The sequence below is a fragment of the Notothenia coriiceps genome, unplaced genomic scaffold (genome assembly GCF_000735185.1).
Source record: "Notothenia coriiceps isolate Sejong01 unplaced genomic scaffold, NC01 NC01_scaffold00031463, whole genome shotgun sequence".
Taxonomy (NCBI): Eukaryota; Metazoa; Chordata; class Actinopteri; order Perciformes; family Nototheniidae; genus Notothenia; species Notothenia coriiceps.
Window position 1 is genome coordinate 38,062 of NW_011364164.1, and position 14,728 is coordinate 52,789.

General features: G+C 39.8%; 2 protein-coding genes across 10 annotated transcripts in view; both read left to right on the forward strand.

Annotated features, from left to right (window-relative positions):
- nt5dc2 (5'-nucleotidase domain containing 2) overlaps window positions 1-1,209 on the forward strand; it is a 12,722-nt gene extending 11,513 nt beyond the window's left edge. Inside the window, exon 14 of the mRNA XM_010787898.1 lies at window positions 668-1,209. Within this exon, the coding sequence (XP_010786200.1) occupies window positions 668-929 (262 nt within the window). The 3' untranslated portion in view covers window positions 930-1,209. The remainder of the gene's footprint in view (window positions 1-667) is intronic.
- A 678-nt stretch (window positions 1,210-1,887) lies between these two features.
- The window catches only part of rap1gapa (RAP1 GTPase activating protein a), a 65,322-nt gene continuing 52,481 nt past the window's right edge, over window positions 1,888-14,728 (forward strand). For 8 of the 9 annotated variants that reach the window (XM_010787899.1, XM_010787900.1, XM_010787902.1 and 5 more), the window contains exon 1: window positions 13,931-14,097. In XM_010787899.1, coding sequence (XP_010786201.1) covers window positions 14,054-14,097 — 44 coding nt within the window. In that variant the 5' untranslated portion in view covers window positions 13,931-14,053. Of the gene's footprint in view, window positions 1,909-13,930; window positions 14,098-14,728 lie in introns of those variants that run through there. The other variant, XM_010787907.1, reaches the window with a different exon arrangement.

A 14,728-nucleotide genomic window follows, 5' to 3' on the forward strand; every position in this document is an offset into this window, starting at 1 on the left:
AACTTTGAAGGCCTTTTTCTCAAAATGATGACTCGGTGACAGTCATTATATAATGTGACATATTTTGCTTAATATTTGGAGTACAACAACAATCCTGATATCATTACAAATCTAAGAATCTCCTCTTTCCAACAGTGTACTCAAAATGTGTCTTCGGGTCAATGCGACTGATTTCGATGGAGCAGGTCACATATATGCATGGTACATTTATTGAAGCACTGGATTTCAGTACAGTTGAGAGTTTGCTTGTTCTTAGCCGGATTATTGCTATTTTATGGTACTTTATGCTTCTATTCCTCTACATTTACTTGACAGCTTGTCACTACTTACTTTGAGAGTTAAGATTTTAAGAACCTATAATGATCATTCAAACCATGATGCATGAACTGCGTGTACTATTTTCTATGATAAAACTGTACATAAAGTAGGTATAATTAGCTCCACCTCAAGCAGCTACATACTTAATATCCTATTGACATGTTTATGCATCAAAAATCTATTTTTCACACTTGGGGGACTATTCATTGACTTGTTATTGAGTTCAAATACATTTTTGCGTTACTTTAACACTTTACTTTTGAGTAAAAGTAGTGTCTCAATACTCCACCAGATATTTTAATTCATGCTTCAAATCATATCAAATGATAACATCATCTTTATGTTCCAGGGTGATGACAAAGAACTTGTTCAACCCTCAGTTCGGCAGCATCTTCCGAACGTGTCACAACCCCACCTACTTCTCCAGACGTCTGTCTCGTTTCTCAGACATCTACATGGCCTCCCTCAGCTGTCTCTTAAATTATGACGAGTCGTACACGTTCTACCCTCGCCGCACCCCCCTGCAGCACGAGGCCCCTCTGTGGATGGACCAGCTGTGCACAGGCTGCATGAAGACGCCTTTCCTGGAGGAGATGTCTCACATTCGATGAGACCAGTGCTCCCGTCAGACTGATTTATTTTGTATTTACAGTTTATTTGATGGCGGGTGGATTCCTTTTCTTCTTTTGTTTGCGTTGATATAGTAAGGTTTCTTTTAGGTCAAGAAGGTCCCTCACAACTCCTTGTTCTAAACAGTGACCCACTTCCCCAATGAACCCACTAAAGGCTGCTGTAGATTTAGCTTTGTCCAGAGAGCATGTATTTTCAATATAGCAATGTACTGTAGAGCTATCGTCGCACAAAAACAACTAATAAATAAATACAATCTGACATTGTGTCGATTTCTTATTAACACATCACATTTTTTACAAAACAATAACACATTTTGAAATACCAAGTATACTGTTTTGTCAAGATGTACATATCTCAAAGGCCTCAAAAAATGTACTCGACGACAACATTTTGTCTGTATAAAAAGAAAAATATTACTATTAATTGTATTTTGTGTGAATATTTAAAATATAGAAACATACACATCTTTCTGAAAAAAAGATAAATAAAAAAGTTAATATAGTATATTTTTAAACAGGAGGGGATATTTCTCAGGTGGCAAAGTTTGTAAGGAGGATACCAACCCAAATCAATAATCACTTGAATCTGACAATCTTTTTTAAAACCCTTAACTTTAAGTACAGGGAAATACATGGAGCTTAACAGATTTCAGTAGTCCAAAATTCACTGTTTTGAAGGCTAATATGTTCGAGTGTAATGAATATAATTGGGAGGAATACAGAAAGTGATACACACAGACATTATCATATAATATAGGCACTATTATTATGATCCGAATGAGTACATCCCAAAATTGAAAATAGCATTAATTAAATACATGTGTTTTGGGTCACGTGTTGTCAAATCCCAACGTGATTGGTCGTCGGTTGCTAAGCAGCGCAGCCTCCATTCATGCCTACTGTACTCTGCATCAGCAACTCATTCACTTCCAGCCGCCTGCTGAAGACCGGAGCAAAGGTACTGTACTCTGCATGCTAAATAACACGAGGTGTGGACCACATATGTGGACTTTGTTATTAAATGGCGTCGTGTGTGTAAATAGTTGTAGCTGAATAAACATTTTTGGAGTAGCAAAGATAGCGCTTTTGGCTAAGTTGTGTAGCTGTCCCACGCAGGAATTGGTGTGGCTGCTGCTCATTTTATTCTGGCAGAATGTGTGTTAATGTTACGAGGCATACATGTGTTGCATCTTCTTTTTATGCTTTTATGAGTCACAAGTTTTTCAAGAAGGCCTTTTAGTTTCTTCGCTGGAGTTTTTGATGCGAGTCCGTTTTGTAGTTGGGTTTGTCTTCAGAAATGTAGCCTTGTACAATAGGGAGTTTTTCCAGATCTTTCCACAGGAGTGTTTGGTAGAGAAAACCTTTCTTATTTTGACTAGCGTTTTGCAATATCGGTGTTAAAATGTTTTGAAGTCATGAAAGCAGTTTTGCAATTGTAGTGCTTGTGTTTCACGGCAATCAGTGCAATGTGTTGCAGCTGGCCTTTTCCCTCCACTTCGTCAATCCAAAAAAAATATATCAAAATGCATCTTAATACTATTAATATCTTGACACATTTTCATGAACTGAAAGGTCTTAAAAACTGAAATTCTTCCATATTTTGTGAAAATGTGTTAAGTTGATTTCAATCCCTTATATAAGTGGTCTCTTTGAATTGCACAGTGGCCTTTTCTCCATTTATGTTTTGTTTCCTAATGTCACGTTTGGTAGCATTTCCTTCCGCCATGCTTTCTACGTAGGAAGATGCCATTAAATGTCATTCCAGTGATAAATTGCACCTTGACATTTAGTTTTCAAGGTTTATAGATTTGTGTTACATTTAAAATAATGACATTTTCTCAACATCGATATCACTGAGTTTCAGGAATTCCTGTTTCTAGTACTGTATCTTTTCTCACATCAGAACCCCTTTCGGCACAATGCTTGTTGGCTGCTCCCAGTGTTGAATTATTTTTAGGATGAAGCACATTACTTACTTTAATATATCAAGAACTAGATTCCAATGTTTGTTTATGACTTAATTGGTAAATCTATATTTGCAAGGCTGCCTGCTGTTTCTGAAGTTGCCAAGATGATATTTTGCTGACCTCTTTAAATGTGTTCATGTATTTAAGTAAACCTTAAGCCTTGAATTTAGACTTGTTGATTGATAGAGAAACATTTAGGACAGTCTCTGGCTCCATCCTGGATTCTCTAGCTGTAGCCAACCTGTTCAAGACTTCTCCATCATTTCATTTTTATCTTTCCAATTCTCCCATTTCCATCCTCACTCCTTCATTTCCTCGTGCACCTTTTAAAACTCCCAAACCATTTCCATATTGAACCCTCCCTCCCAGGCTTGATATCTTTATGCTTCCAGATGAGTGCCTCCGTGTGTCACTGTGTTGGCAGAGGAGGCAGTGCTCTCAGAGGTTTGTGTGTTCTGGCAGACAGTCCCTCCACACAGCAGCCTTTTCTATTATTAAATGTACCAGGACTTGTCTTTTTGCAGCTGAGCACGATCTCTGCTCAGTGTAGGAAGATTTCCCTCATGCAGATCATGTTCCTCTTGAAACTAAAAACAACAGAAGCCCTACAGAAAACACAGACTTATTTAATTTTACTATAATTATTCTGCAAAATCCTTATAAAACAACAACATATTTGCGAATTCCTGAGGTTCCGGGAGGATGAGCAGTGTAGAGAGACCTGAAGGCACACTCTAATTGTCGCCTGTGAATGTGCTGTAGTCGGGCAGCCCCAAGTCCCAGTTGTGTAATCAGATCTCTCATGATAAACAATTAGTGTCTGTAATGAATGAGGTTAAATCCCCATTAGCCCACATATTTCTGTAGCTGTGTGTCACCAGGGTGATACAAGATTAATAGCATGTCAGAAGTAACATGCAACATGTAAAGATGACTAATCGAATGGTGATCATGCAGTGCTCACAACTGGATGTACAGTTATAGTAAAGACATCCATTTTTCATTAGGATTTTAAACATTTAGCAACATGACATTAACTACTGCAAGTAAATGTAGTCCGTTTGTTTTCTAATATATATGCACTAACTCCCAGACTTTGCATCAGTACATGCAAGAAGTTAAAGCACACGAATGGTTATGGTGTAAATGCTAAAACAAAAATAGATGAATACCGCTATGATGGTAAGGATTGGTAATGGAAAAAAATAAACGACCTTATTGGTTGCTTGCTAAACAAATATCTTTCAAAATAATAATTTGGGACATTTTCATGTAAATCTACATGTCAATGAATGGCAAGTAATACTTCATAGTCATCATATCATGTCTTTGGTAGATATTTAACCAAACAACAGATTTAGCACTGCACTCCTTCAACATTGTCATACTCACAATGGACACTTATAAAAAAAGATCAAATTCATGCAGCAGAACCAGAAATGGGGCATATGCCTCAAGCAGAGATGAGAATAGGCTGCAGATGTTAACTCACTCCTTTCTCACTCTGTCACCTCCAGGTTTTTTCTTGTTGCATTCAGCCCGAAACACTAACTCAATTTGCACCACTTGAGGAAAGACTCTGCACAGCTCTCTCTGGAGCAACACAAAGCTAACAAGCTTTTTCACATAATAGTACTCCCAAGACTTGTAAACAGAGATGAATGAGCCACAGTTCTTCTACACTATATTTCGTTTTTTGTTCAATCGTTACTACTCACTACAGCTGTTATCCTGCTTTGATTACGAATTCAAGATTATAAATTATAAGTGTGCAGAGATGCTACAACAAGGCGGGTTAACAACAACAACAATAACAGACAACACTATCTATTGTTAATGTCACTTCACTAGAAGTAGTTCAATTCATTATTTTCTAGTTTTTTTTATGGGCATATCTTTCTGAACTTTTGAGCCTGCATTGTATGAACAGGGTTCTTTTGACTGTCCATATATACAGTTGAATTGCATGCTTGATAGTCCTATTGCCCTCTGTTTCACCCAGTTGTTTTATTCCTATGACTAGGTCCTACAGCTGATGAATGACCTCAGTAGCCCATTAAAGGGTTGGAGCATCGTGCAGTTTCTCCTCTCATGACTGTCTAAAAGGAATCGGTGAAAGCCTCTGAGCTTCACCCATATTCCACATTTGACATGGATTATTTATGCAGGTTTATGTGAGGCCACCGGCTGCTCCTGAGACTCTCAGCCACCCTTTCATCATCATACATGTGGGTTCCCCCCCCGCGGCTCTGTAAGTCTCTTTAGCCGTGCGATGTATCCTCTCCTACAGTGCTCTTGCCCTCTCATGTTATAGTTTGATGTCTAATATGTTAATGAACCCTTTTGTAAATGACAGCCTTGTCTGTGGTGTCTGAAACACAAGCATGTGCTGTGATTAACAGTCAGTGGGTCACAGAAGGGCAGTACATGAAGACGTGTAGTGTGAACGTGAAGAAAGGAGAGAGAACAAGTAGACAGCAGGGATATTTATAAGCAACCAGATTGTACTTATTATTTAGTTTTAGTCGTGCATTTCCCCTTCCTTTCGCCCCTATATTGAAAGTCATTCGGTTTCCTTTCATAAGGTGGCATCTTGATTATAGAGTTGTCCGCGTCGCAAGCAAACAATATTTAAAACCATATGTTCATACTTGAATGTTTTTTTTAGAGATAGGATGCATCATTTCCCTCCCTGATTAATTATTCATCTGCAGTCCGCATTTGTGCATTCTCTGCTCAGAGGAGGATGTCAGCTCGACGCCCGCAAACAGCTTATTAGAGCGAAAGTGTACCGTCTCTTTGATGGGCTTTGCATGCGTCACCCACTATCTGCCTCTGTGAAGAATCTATATTTGTTCTTGATTGAAGTTGCCTTTGTACTGTTGCCCATTCAGTAGTTTCAATACCTATCCGATAGTGTACAGGCATAATCAGTGAGTTATATTGGAATTGGTTTACTCATTGCTACCTCACATCCACACGCTTTGATGTCAGCCTTATTAACATTTAGAAAAGTGTCTCATCATAGCTGGAGCATCTTGAGTCTGTTCTTTTTACTTTCACTTTAATCTTGTGTGAAAAGTCTATCCTCATCACCTTCATGTTGCTTGGTTGAGGTGACCGACGAACCACTGAATCTTGCAAAAAGAAACATTACTAAACAAGTATGTGGGATGGTTTATCTCTGCGCTAGATCCAATCACACATAACAAGGTTTTAATAAGATGCATAATAACATGATTGTGACTATATTGTTCAGTGTGTAAGTTGGAAGCGTTTAGATAAGACTAATTGGTTCCATATTATATTTAATGCACATTTTATATGTGTATATAATGTTGCTGAAAAAGCACACTATGTCGCAGGATTGCTGCAGTACAGAGATGTTATGAACACGGCCGACATGTATCTGACCATTGATTTATTCTGCTCGCTTGCTCTGTTCTGTGTCTGTGCTCCATTGTTCCAAAAAAGTATTGGATTGCTTTATTTTTTAAGAATATCTTGCTGGAATCAAATATATTGGAGATCAGCTTTTCCTAAAATAAATCCCCTTAGAGAAATTGAGGTTTTAAACCAAACTGGATTGAAATAATCTCAGGCAGCACTAAAAGCATACTATATTCACAAATCTACAACGTACTGCAATTTAACATTGTATAATAATCCAGAACGAGTTGTTCCACAGATAATTATAAGGTTATTCTCAATGAAGCGTGAACATTGATGACAAGCCTACATGCGGTTCCTCCCTGTAACGATGTATTATTGTTCCCTCTCTGCACCACGGAGCTGTGTGACAGATACAGGGGACCCCGCACAATCTGCTGTGGGTGGTCTCACTTTAGATGTGTTTTCTGCAGAAACACAGCTTGAAATCTGCCACGATGACACACTGACGAGGTTATGGAATATTATTATTACATGTCACTTGTTAGACGCTTTTATCCAAAGCGACTTACATACTCAATACTGTGGGCAATCCCCACAGGAGCACTTTGGGGTGAAGTGTCTTGCCCAGGGACACAACGACATGCTGACTACAGTGGGGTTTGAACCTGTGACCTGTGAACCTGTGACCTGTGAACCTGTGACCCCCCTGGTCCGAACACCAACGCTCAACCCACTGCACCACACGACTCCCACGAATATATATATATATAGCATATATGTGTATGACTCCTAGGTTGTCTCTAATGCAGGAAGCTTCCTGTCCTCTCTGTCACAACACTAATGTTCTCTGAGTGACACCGAACGTTAGCTCTATTTCCGGAGACACCTGCTGTGGCTCTGACTCAGCACTCACACTTTTCCTACATTTTGTCTATTTCAAGCGGAAGACAAAAGTAGATGTCAAAGCTGACAGCAGACAGAGCAGCACAGCGTCAGGGTTTACATGACCCGTTTCATTCAGCTCGTCTAATGCGTTACAGAACAAGATGTTAAAGGGGACCTATCATGCAAAATGCTCTTTTTCATGTCTTTTATACATAAACATGTGTCCCCTCTGTGGAAAGAGACTCTGGAAGTTTCAGGAACAAAGACCCCCTCTCTTTTTGTCCTGATCCATTTATATAAAAATAATCTAATCATAGATAACACGGCAGAGTCCGTGACAGTTTGATTTCATCTGATTTCAAATAAACAAAGTCTTGGTTTTTAGAATATTAAACTTGTTTCGCCAAATTCAGATGATAAATACAACTTTGAAGCTTGTAAAGGCATAATTACAGAGGTTACTTAACGTCACAGAAGGCATAACAACAGCCGGTGTTTCTTGTGAGTGTTTCCCGGGAAACAAACACAATACACACAAACGCGTCACAGATTATTTTGCGGAATTTGGCTACCGAACGAAATCATGTACGCAGCTCTAGGCGTAACTGAGTCTAGTGGAACTTTTTCTATTTAAATTAATTACGTTGTTTATAAATTACGGTAATCTGAAGGCCACAAAAAAAGCAGGGCCGCCATTTGCCCATCCCTGATCTAAAGTAACAGACAGAGAATCAGCACTTTGGAAACAGGGCTGAAACAGAGGGGATTATGGGATGCTACAATGATCTGTTTGGTGTTTAGAGCCAAACACTTGAGAGACATGTTTTGTAAATATCTGAGACCTATAATATATTGATGAAAAACAGTATAATAGGGGAGCTTTTAAAGGATGTCTCTCTTGAAAGCTTTTAAGTGCAGTTACATTGAGTGTCTTCATTAAGATTAACCTCAATCTTACAAATCTCTCCTGGTGTTTACTGTTTACCCCTCAAATGGGCCTGACCTAAAAACCGCAGGAAATCATGCACGGAAGGAGCAAACACGTGTGTTCAATCATTTAAATAAGCTTGTTCGATGGCATCAATGCACTTTATCTGTCAGCAGTAAGCCAAGATAACATTTGTACTCCGCAGTGGAGCCAGATATCAAGTGAAATCTTAATATGTTTTACACAACATAATATGAAGAATTATTTACCCCCATTCACCCAAGCAAAGATAATTCAAATGTGTAATAAAATAACAATTGGAATTTTCCTTAACTTTTTGTGTCAATGTAGAAATTGATTAGCAACTGTTTAAATGTGCACCAAGTTAGAAGACCTTAGTACAGATTTGTCCTGGAGTAAACTTTGTAGATAATGATTTACAACAGTGTCCAGCAGAGGGCAATCTTACTCTGTATTTCATTATAATTCTGTTATAAATGCACATGCATGTAAACTTAATCAAATGTCTCATTGATCTTTGCAGTACATCTTTTGCTATTCAATTGATAAAAACTGCAAAGGTTGTTGGAGGAACTGAACTCTATCAGATTTATGATTCTCACTTTGAGTGGAAAGCAAAAGGATTTCAACTTGCCCTTCTATCTTTTTGGCATTTTCCACCGGCTGAGGGATTTAAGGTTAAGTCTTTCTCGGCTGCAGTGAGTCATTTATTGATCACCTGTAGACAAAGTCCTTCTCAGGTGCAGAGCAACATCTATCACGGAGCTGCCTGGCTCTCAGCGAGGGGAGGGCACGGCACTGAGGATCCATTAAATCTGAAATATATATTTTACTGCAACAAAGATCGATGAGCAACATGTCCCTGTTGCTGTTACGCTCATCCTGCATCGGACCATAAATGTATGAAAAAGATTAATCGCTCTCAGTCATTGATTTGAAGGATAATGCTCCAAAGAAGTCACTCCATTATTGGTAAAAGGAATCTAATGCAGTATGATGGAAACAAAAACATTCATATCTCTTGACACCTCATCATAGCCGGCCTCAATACAGACAGGGAACTGATGGCTGCAGAGCTGATAGCTTCGAACCCAAACAGAGAGGAATGTAAAGTAGGACTTGTGATTTCAGGACGGTGCAACAACACCTCTTTTCTTCAGCCGTGTCCCCAGTTATATCCTGGCCCTCTAATGAGAGGCCATGAAAGGCCACAGTGTGTGCGTGAGGCCCTTTGCGGTGGCTCCCAGGGGCCTGAGGGCCATGTGACCTCATTGGGAGGAGGATGCTTCAGGAGGAGTGCTCCACTCCTGCCAGTCAGACAGTCAACAACCCCATACTGTAACTTCTCTTCAGCTGTGTTATTTTCAGACGTCTGATACTGTTTACTCCCCTCTGTTTACAAATCGGGCAGAGGACGAGAATCTGATTCAAAGCAAATATTATATTAAATATTTGATCAGTTACTTTGATGTAACAATAAAGTTTAGTCAAGTGAAGTAATAAACTTCCCTCTGTTCAATGTGACTTTACAAGCACTTAAAACCATCCACAATTAACACATAGCTTGGAGTAATAACATCTGCCGTGCCTTCAGACATGCACACTCAGCCAGCTCCTGAACTTTTCAAGAATTGTAATGGAAATGAAATACTTGCGGAGATAAGGCTCGGCTTATTTCCTCATGCTTTGAAGCACAATTGCCCTTTGATTATGCGCTCCCTTCAAATATTTGCATGGCACCCCTTTTTCTGCAAACTCACCCTCTCCAAATACAAGTGCATGTGTAGCCCTTGTTCAGCTGAGGATGTGGAAAATATTTAGAATACATACACAACCCATAGGCAGTGCGTTCATGACGATAGAGTTCAAATACTGTGGATTTACTCGGTTCGTTAAGGGGCTTTTCACCAGCTGAGTATATACTTTCTTTTGGGTAGAGAACCTCTCCAAACTAAAACATCAGCCTCTTCAGCCTGGATATACCTACAATAACCTCTATCAGATACAAAGTTGATCATTTAAAAGATTGGGTGCTATTTTTAATAGTGGTTTGAGCATACAGCAATATTCTGACAAAAGAGATTATGCTCCAAAACTAAAGGATTTCTCTGCTTAATAAGTTTTAGTAGAGAGTGCCCTAAACCTCCAACAGCAGCATTTGTATTGATGTTATTTGCCCTGCATTGAAACCAGTAAGTGGCTAGGTAGACAACAATGTAATATTAATGAGAATAAACAGAGCATGAAGCTGAATTGTTTTGTATTCAAATAATGCTTTTGTTGAGCCAGCAGAGCCATACTTTGCCCTGCACCTCCAAATGCTTTGTATCGCAGTTGATTTATGATGTTTTTCCAGCCATAAACACATTTAACCTCCGACCCATAGAAAATGTGATTTCTTTGGAAAAGAACTGTATGATAAATTACGATGCACCTCCTTAACAATGACTTTGCCAACACTGCCTGTTTAATCAGTGTCTGCTTCTCTGTAGACCGGCTCTACGCACATTAGGGCTGCACGATATTGGAAAAAACTCCCATTGTGATTTTTTCCCCCCTGCGATATATATATTGCGATATGAAAAAATACAGGAGTTGAAGAAAATAGCGGTTTTTTTTGTCCGCAAACCATCCTTTCTTGAACTTTAATGCTATACAATTGGTATTTTTTAAACTATATTTAACTATATTTAACCGGATGAAGGATTTTAGTCACGGACGTTTGGATCTTAAGTTATCAGAGCAACAAGCTGAGCTAGCTCGGTTAGCAGCGCCGAACTGCCCTGGAGAAACACATGAAACTACTTTATTCAGTGGTTTTACCTTTAATCACCGGNTCCGTTTGCTTTGGAGAATTGTTTGTGATTGGTGGTTTGCTGTGCATGCAGAGCCTGCATGTCACTCACTCAAGTACCCCTAACATGAGAGCCGCGCGAGTTTTCCTTTTGTAGTAAGCAGCAAAATAATTGTAACATGACGTGTTTGAGTTAATTTGCCTTCTTAATATCGCATGTCAATTTTGCACGTCCTGCGATGTGAATATCGCGCATGCGCATATCGTGATTATCATCACGACACGATATATGGTGCAGCCCTAACGCACATGTATTCCTCAGAAGCACATTTCCTGCCCCATGAAAGCAACATGGGGTAAATCTTCTTTGCCTCGTTTCCTTCCACTCCTTTGTCCTTGTTTTACACCAACTCTACAACTGCCTCTACATTTGACTAAGTTAGCTGCTACCCTTTTCTACACTGGAAATAAACTAATAAGTTCATGGGATGGTATAGCTGCCCACACGCAGATTCAAGTAGGAGGGGGCATATGTTTACACCTGTAGAAATGATGGCGTGTATATAACTGGGACAGAGGAATAACTACGTTTGTTTTTGTCTGTGTTTTGTTGGTGTTGCAGTATCAGTAGTTTCTGGGGGTCTGATGACGTGGATATCAGGGAGAGATCTCCATTTCTTTTGTCCTCTTAAGGGTCTTCCTGCCTGTCCACTTCCTTCGAGACAAAAGAGGAGCCAGAGCATAGAGAGGGCATTTTCCTGAGGTGATGTGATTAAAGGCCTCTTTCTGGGCTGCAGCCATTCAGATGCCTCGCACACGCCACGACTGCTTTAGCTAATTGAATTGTCGGAGAAGCAGACAGACGGGATTGGAGCTAGCACCCAAGACCGAGACATTGAATCGATAAAGTGGCACTCAAATAAAGTCGGGCAGTCGCTGTGCCAACGATGAAAGAAAGATCAGATGGCTTTTTTTTTGGATAAAAACAAGTGGTTTCTGATTGTTTCAGTTGAAAGTAACTGAGCTGGTGGTTTGAATTCGTCTCATGTTGGATAAGGTAGAAACTATTGTTCTTTTAACTAAAACATGTTAACAATTACAAAAGTGGCAACTTCATACAGAATTGTATTTACAATTGTAATTGTTTTTTTACTACCCTTTTTATGCATGAATATGAACGCAATAGTTGTTGAGACAATTAACTCAAAACCAAACATTTCAACCTCATGGTATCAATAGAGGAACAGTCAGCGATCACCAAAGTCATAGGCTTCGCCCTCTGGGAACTCGCGTTTATTCACCCTATAGATTCTTGAATCCTCTCAAATAATGTTGGACAGACTAAAGGACAGACATTTGCATTCCTAGAGCCCAGTGTATGGATAAAAACAGATCGTAAATAATAGGGCTGCTCAATTAATCGTATTTTAATCGCAATTACAATTTTGGCTTGCAACGATTACGAAAACAACGTAATCGAAATAAAACGATTATTTTTTTTTTAATTTTTTTTTTTATCAGTTTTTCAGTTGAATTACACTTAAAGTTCAGGGTAATCAAGTGTTAAAAACATACTGTTCAAATATCTTTTTTCAATTAATGGATGTTTTCAAAGTAAATGGATAATCGTTTTTAATAATCTATTGACCCAAATAATCGAGATTATGATTTTTGTCATAATCGAGCAGCCCTAGTAAAGAATGTAATTTAAATCAATAATCACTCTGATCGATGACGTCTCTGCACACTAAAGATCAGTCTGGTCAGATAAAAGACAACAAGAGACAAAGTGAGGTCCATGACCAAAGAAAGGTCATCCAAGGACGCTGGTTCTGTGGTTCTGTGGTTCTGTGGTGAATAGTAATTAGAAAACTGCAGTCTCGTAGGACGGAGGAGGTACTGGAGAAATGACGTAACTCTGTATCAGCATGATGGTGCTTATTTGGTGGGCGCATTAATTAACTAAGTGCTCGGTAACTATGAGTGTTTTGCAGTTTAATGTGATGAGGACATCATTGGTCCTTGGGGAGATGAAATCATGGATCATGAGATTGTATTTATTCATGATTTAGAGGCACTTGAAATGTTTGCCTTTCCCATCTGACACATCTTACTCTGTCCTGAGTAACACTGAGTGTGTCTCACCCGACATAGTGCAAATGTTTGGGAAGTGAACGTTTATCAGATAGCTGGCTGATGCTCCAGACTGCTATTCCTCTTTATTCAATCATCCATGGCAGCCTTAATGTTGTCACTTTATCAAACTCATCAGCCTGCTATAGAAGGCTCTCTGTGTCCAGACATATACTAAATTCTATCAATTCGGCTGGCAATAAAGCAGGACAACTCTGTGCTACGTTTTGTGGGAGGCAATTGGCTTAAAAAACAAAGAATACAGAGAGGGATGGACAGATTAGAAACGTGTTCACTGAGGTCGTTACCTACAGTATGCAGGAGTGGGTGTTGGGCAAGGCCCTGCAATTAGGACTTTTGTGATGAATGATAAACTGTTTGAGTTCTAGCTTGTTTAACCTGCTGCCTTGAAGGGACACAGAGAGGGAGTGTTGCAAGACTTGTTCTAAGCAAACTCTTACAATGCCATGAACTGCTATTTGTTTTGCCTGGGGCCATTTAAAAAAAAAAGAAAGAATCAAGTATTTGTTTTGACGTTGCGCCATCTGTGTTGTCCGGTTTCAGGTATTACAGTTTATTTAGAATATTAAAAAAAAACCTGCTTTTTGGTTCTCAGTGATGTAAACACATTAGAGAGAGGATGTAGCTGTGTGTGAAAAGGCTGCCACTTCACTCCTGGTTCCCTGGGAGACTGGTATGGTCAGCAGCAGCCCCCTCCCCTCCCGCCCCCCCCCTCATCCTCTTGCTGTTTCTCCCCCTGCTTGTGAAGGAGGAGGCGTGTGAGCAAGGAAGAGGCAGGGCACGATAGCCGAGGCTGCGGGAGTGGAACCCAGACAGCAGGCAAAGCATAACAACACACATGTTCACACACACACACACACACACACACACACACACACACATGCTCAGTCAGCGTAAGTGACACAAGTGCTGGCTCCATTCAGCCCTGAGTTGACTGACTCACCGCTATCCATTAGCCGGCATGCCGCAGAGAAAGAGGAGTTTCACTTTTGGAGCCTATGGAGGGTAAGAATATATATCCTTATAACATGTAGAACAACTTAACCTCTGTACGACACACTGTTCTCATGTGTGTGATTGTGAGTGTGTGTTTCTGTCTCCCTGTGTGATGACTGTGCAGATTCTGTGTCTGTGCCGTTTGCTCGGGAATGCTATCATGTTTATCACAACAGCTTTTTTTGTGGTTGTATATCTCAGATGTCATTTTCGGGGCTTTCTTTCATTGAATGGACCTTAGCAGACGGCTGCTTCTGCTTGAAAATGAATCATTTAGGGTTATGTTCTGTACAGTAATGGCAAGGCATTATAAACAACAGAGAGATAAAGAAGGTATGGTGCAGGTTAGAGGGAAGGTCTTACTCAGACAGAGCTGAAGGTACGATGGATGTGAATGTTGACAGTAGGTACTTGTGTTGCTATGTAGCCCAAGACTTTACAGGGCACTGCAGAGTAGACACGCTGTCAGCAAAGAGCTTTTTAGTGACCCAAAGGTGAACAGGTGTCCCAATGCAACTGCGTGCCTGACTGCCTTTAGTTTTTTGTACCTATATTTTTGTGTGCGTATGTTGGAGTCAGAAATACCTTTAGCTTACCTCAAGTGGAGACTGTTCTTATAGATAAGGTGGGCTGTGTTGGG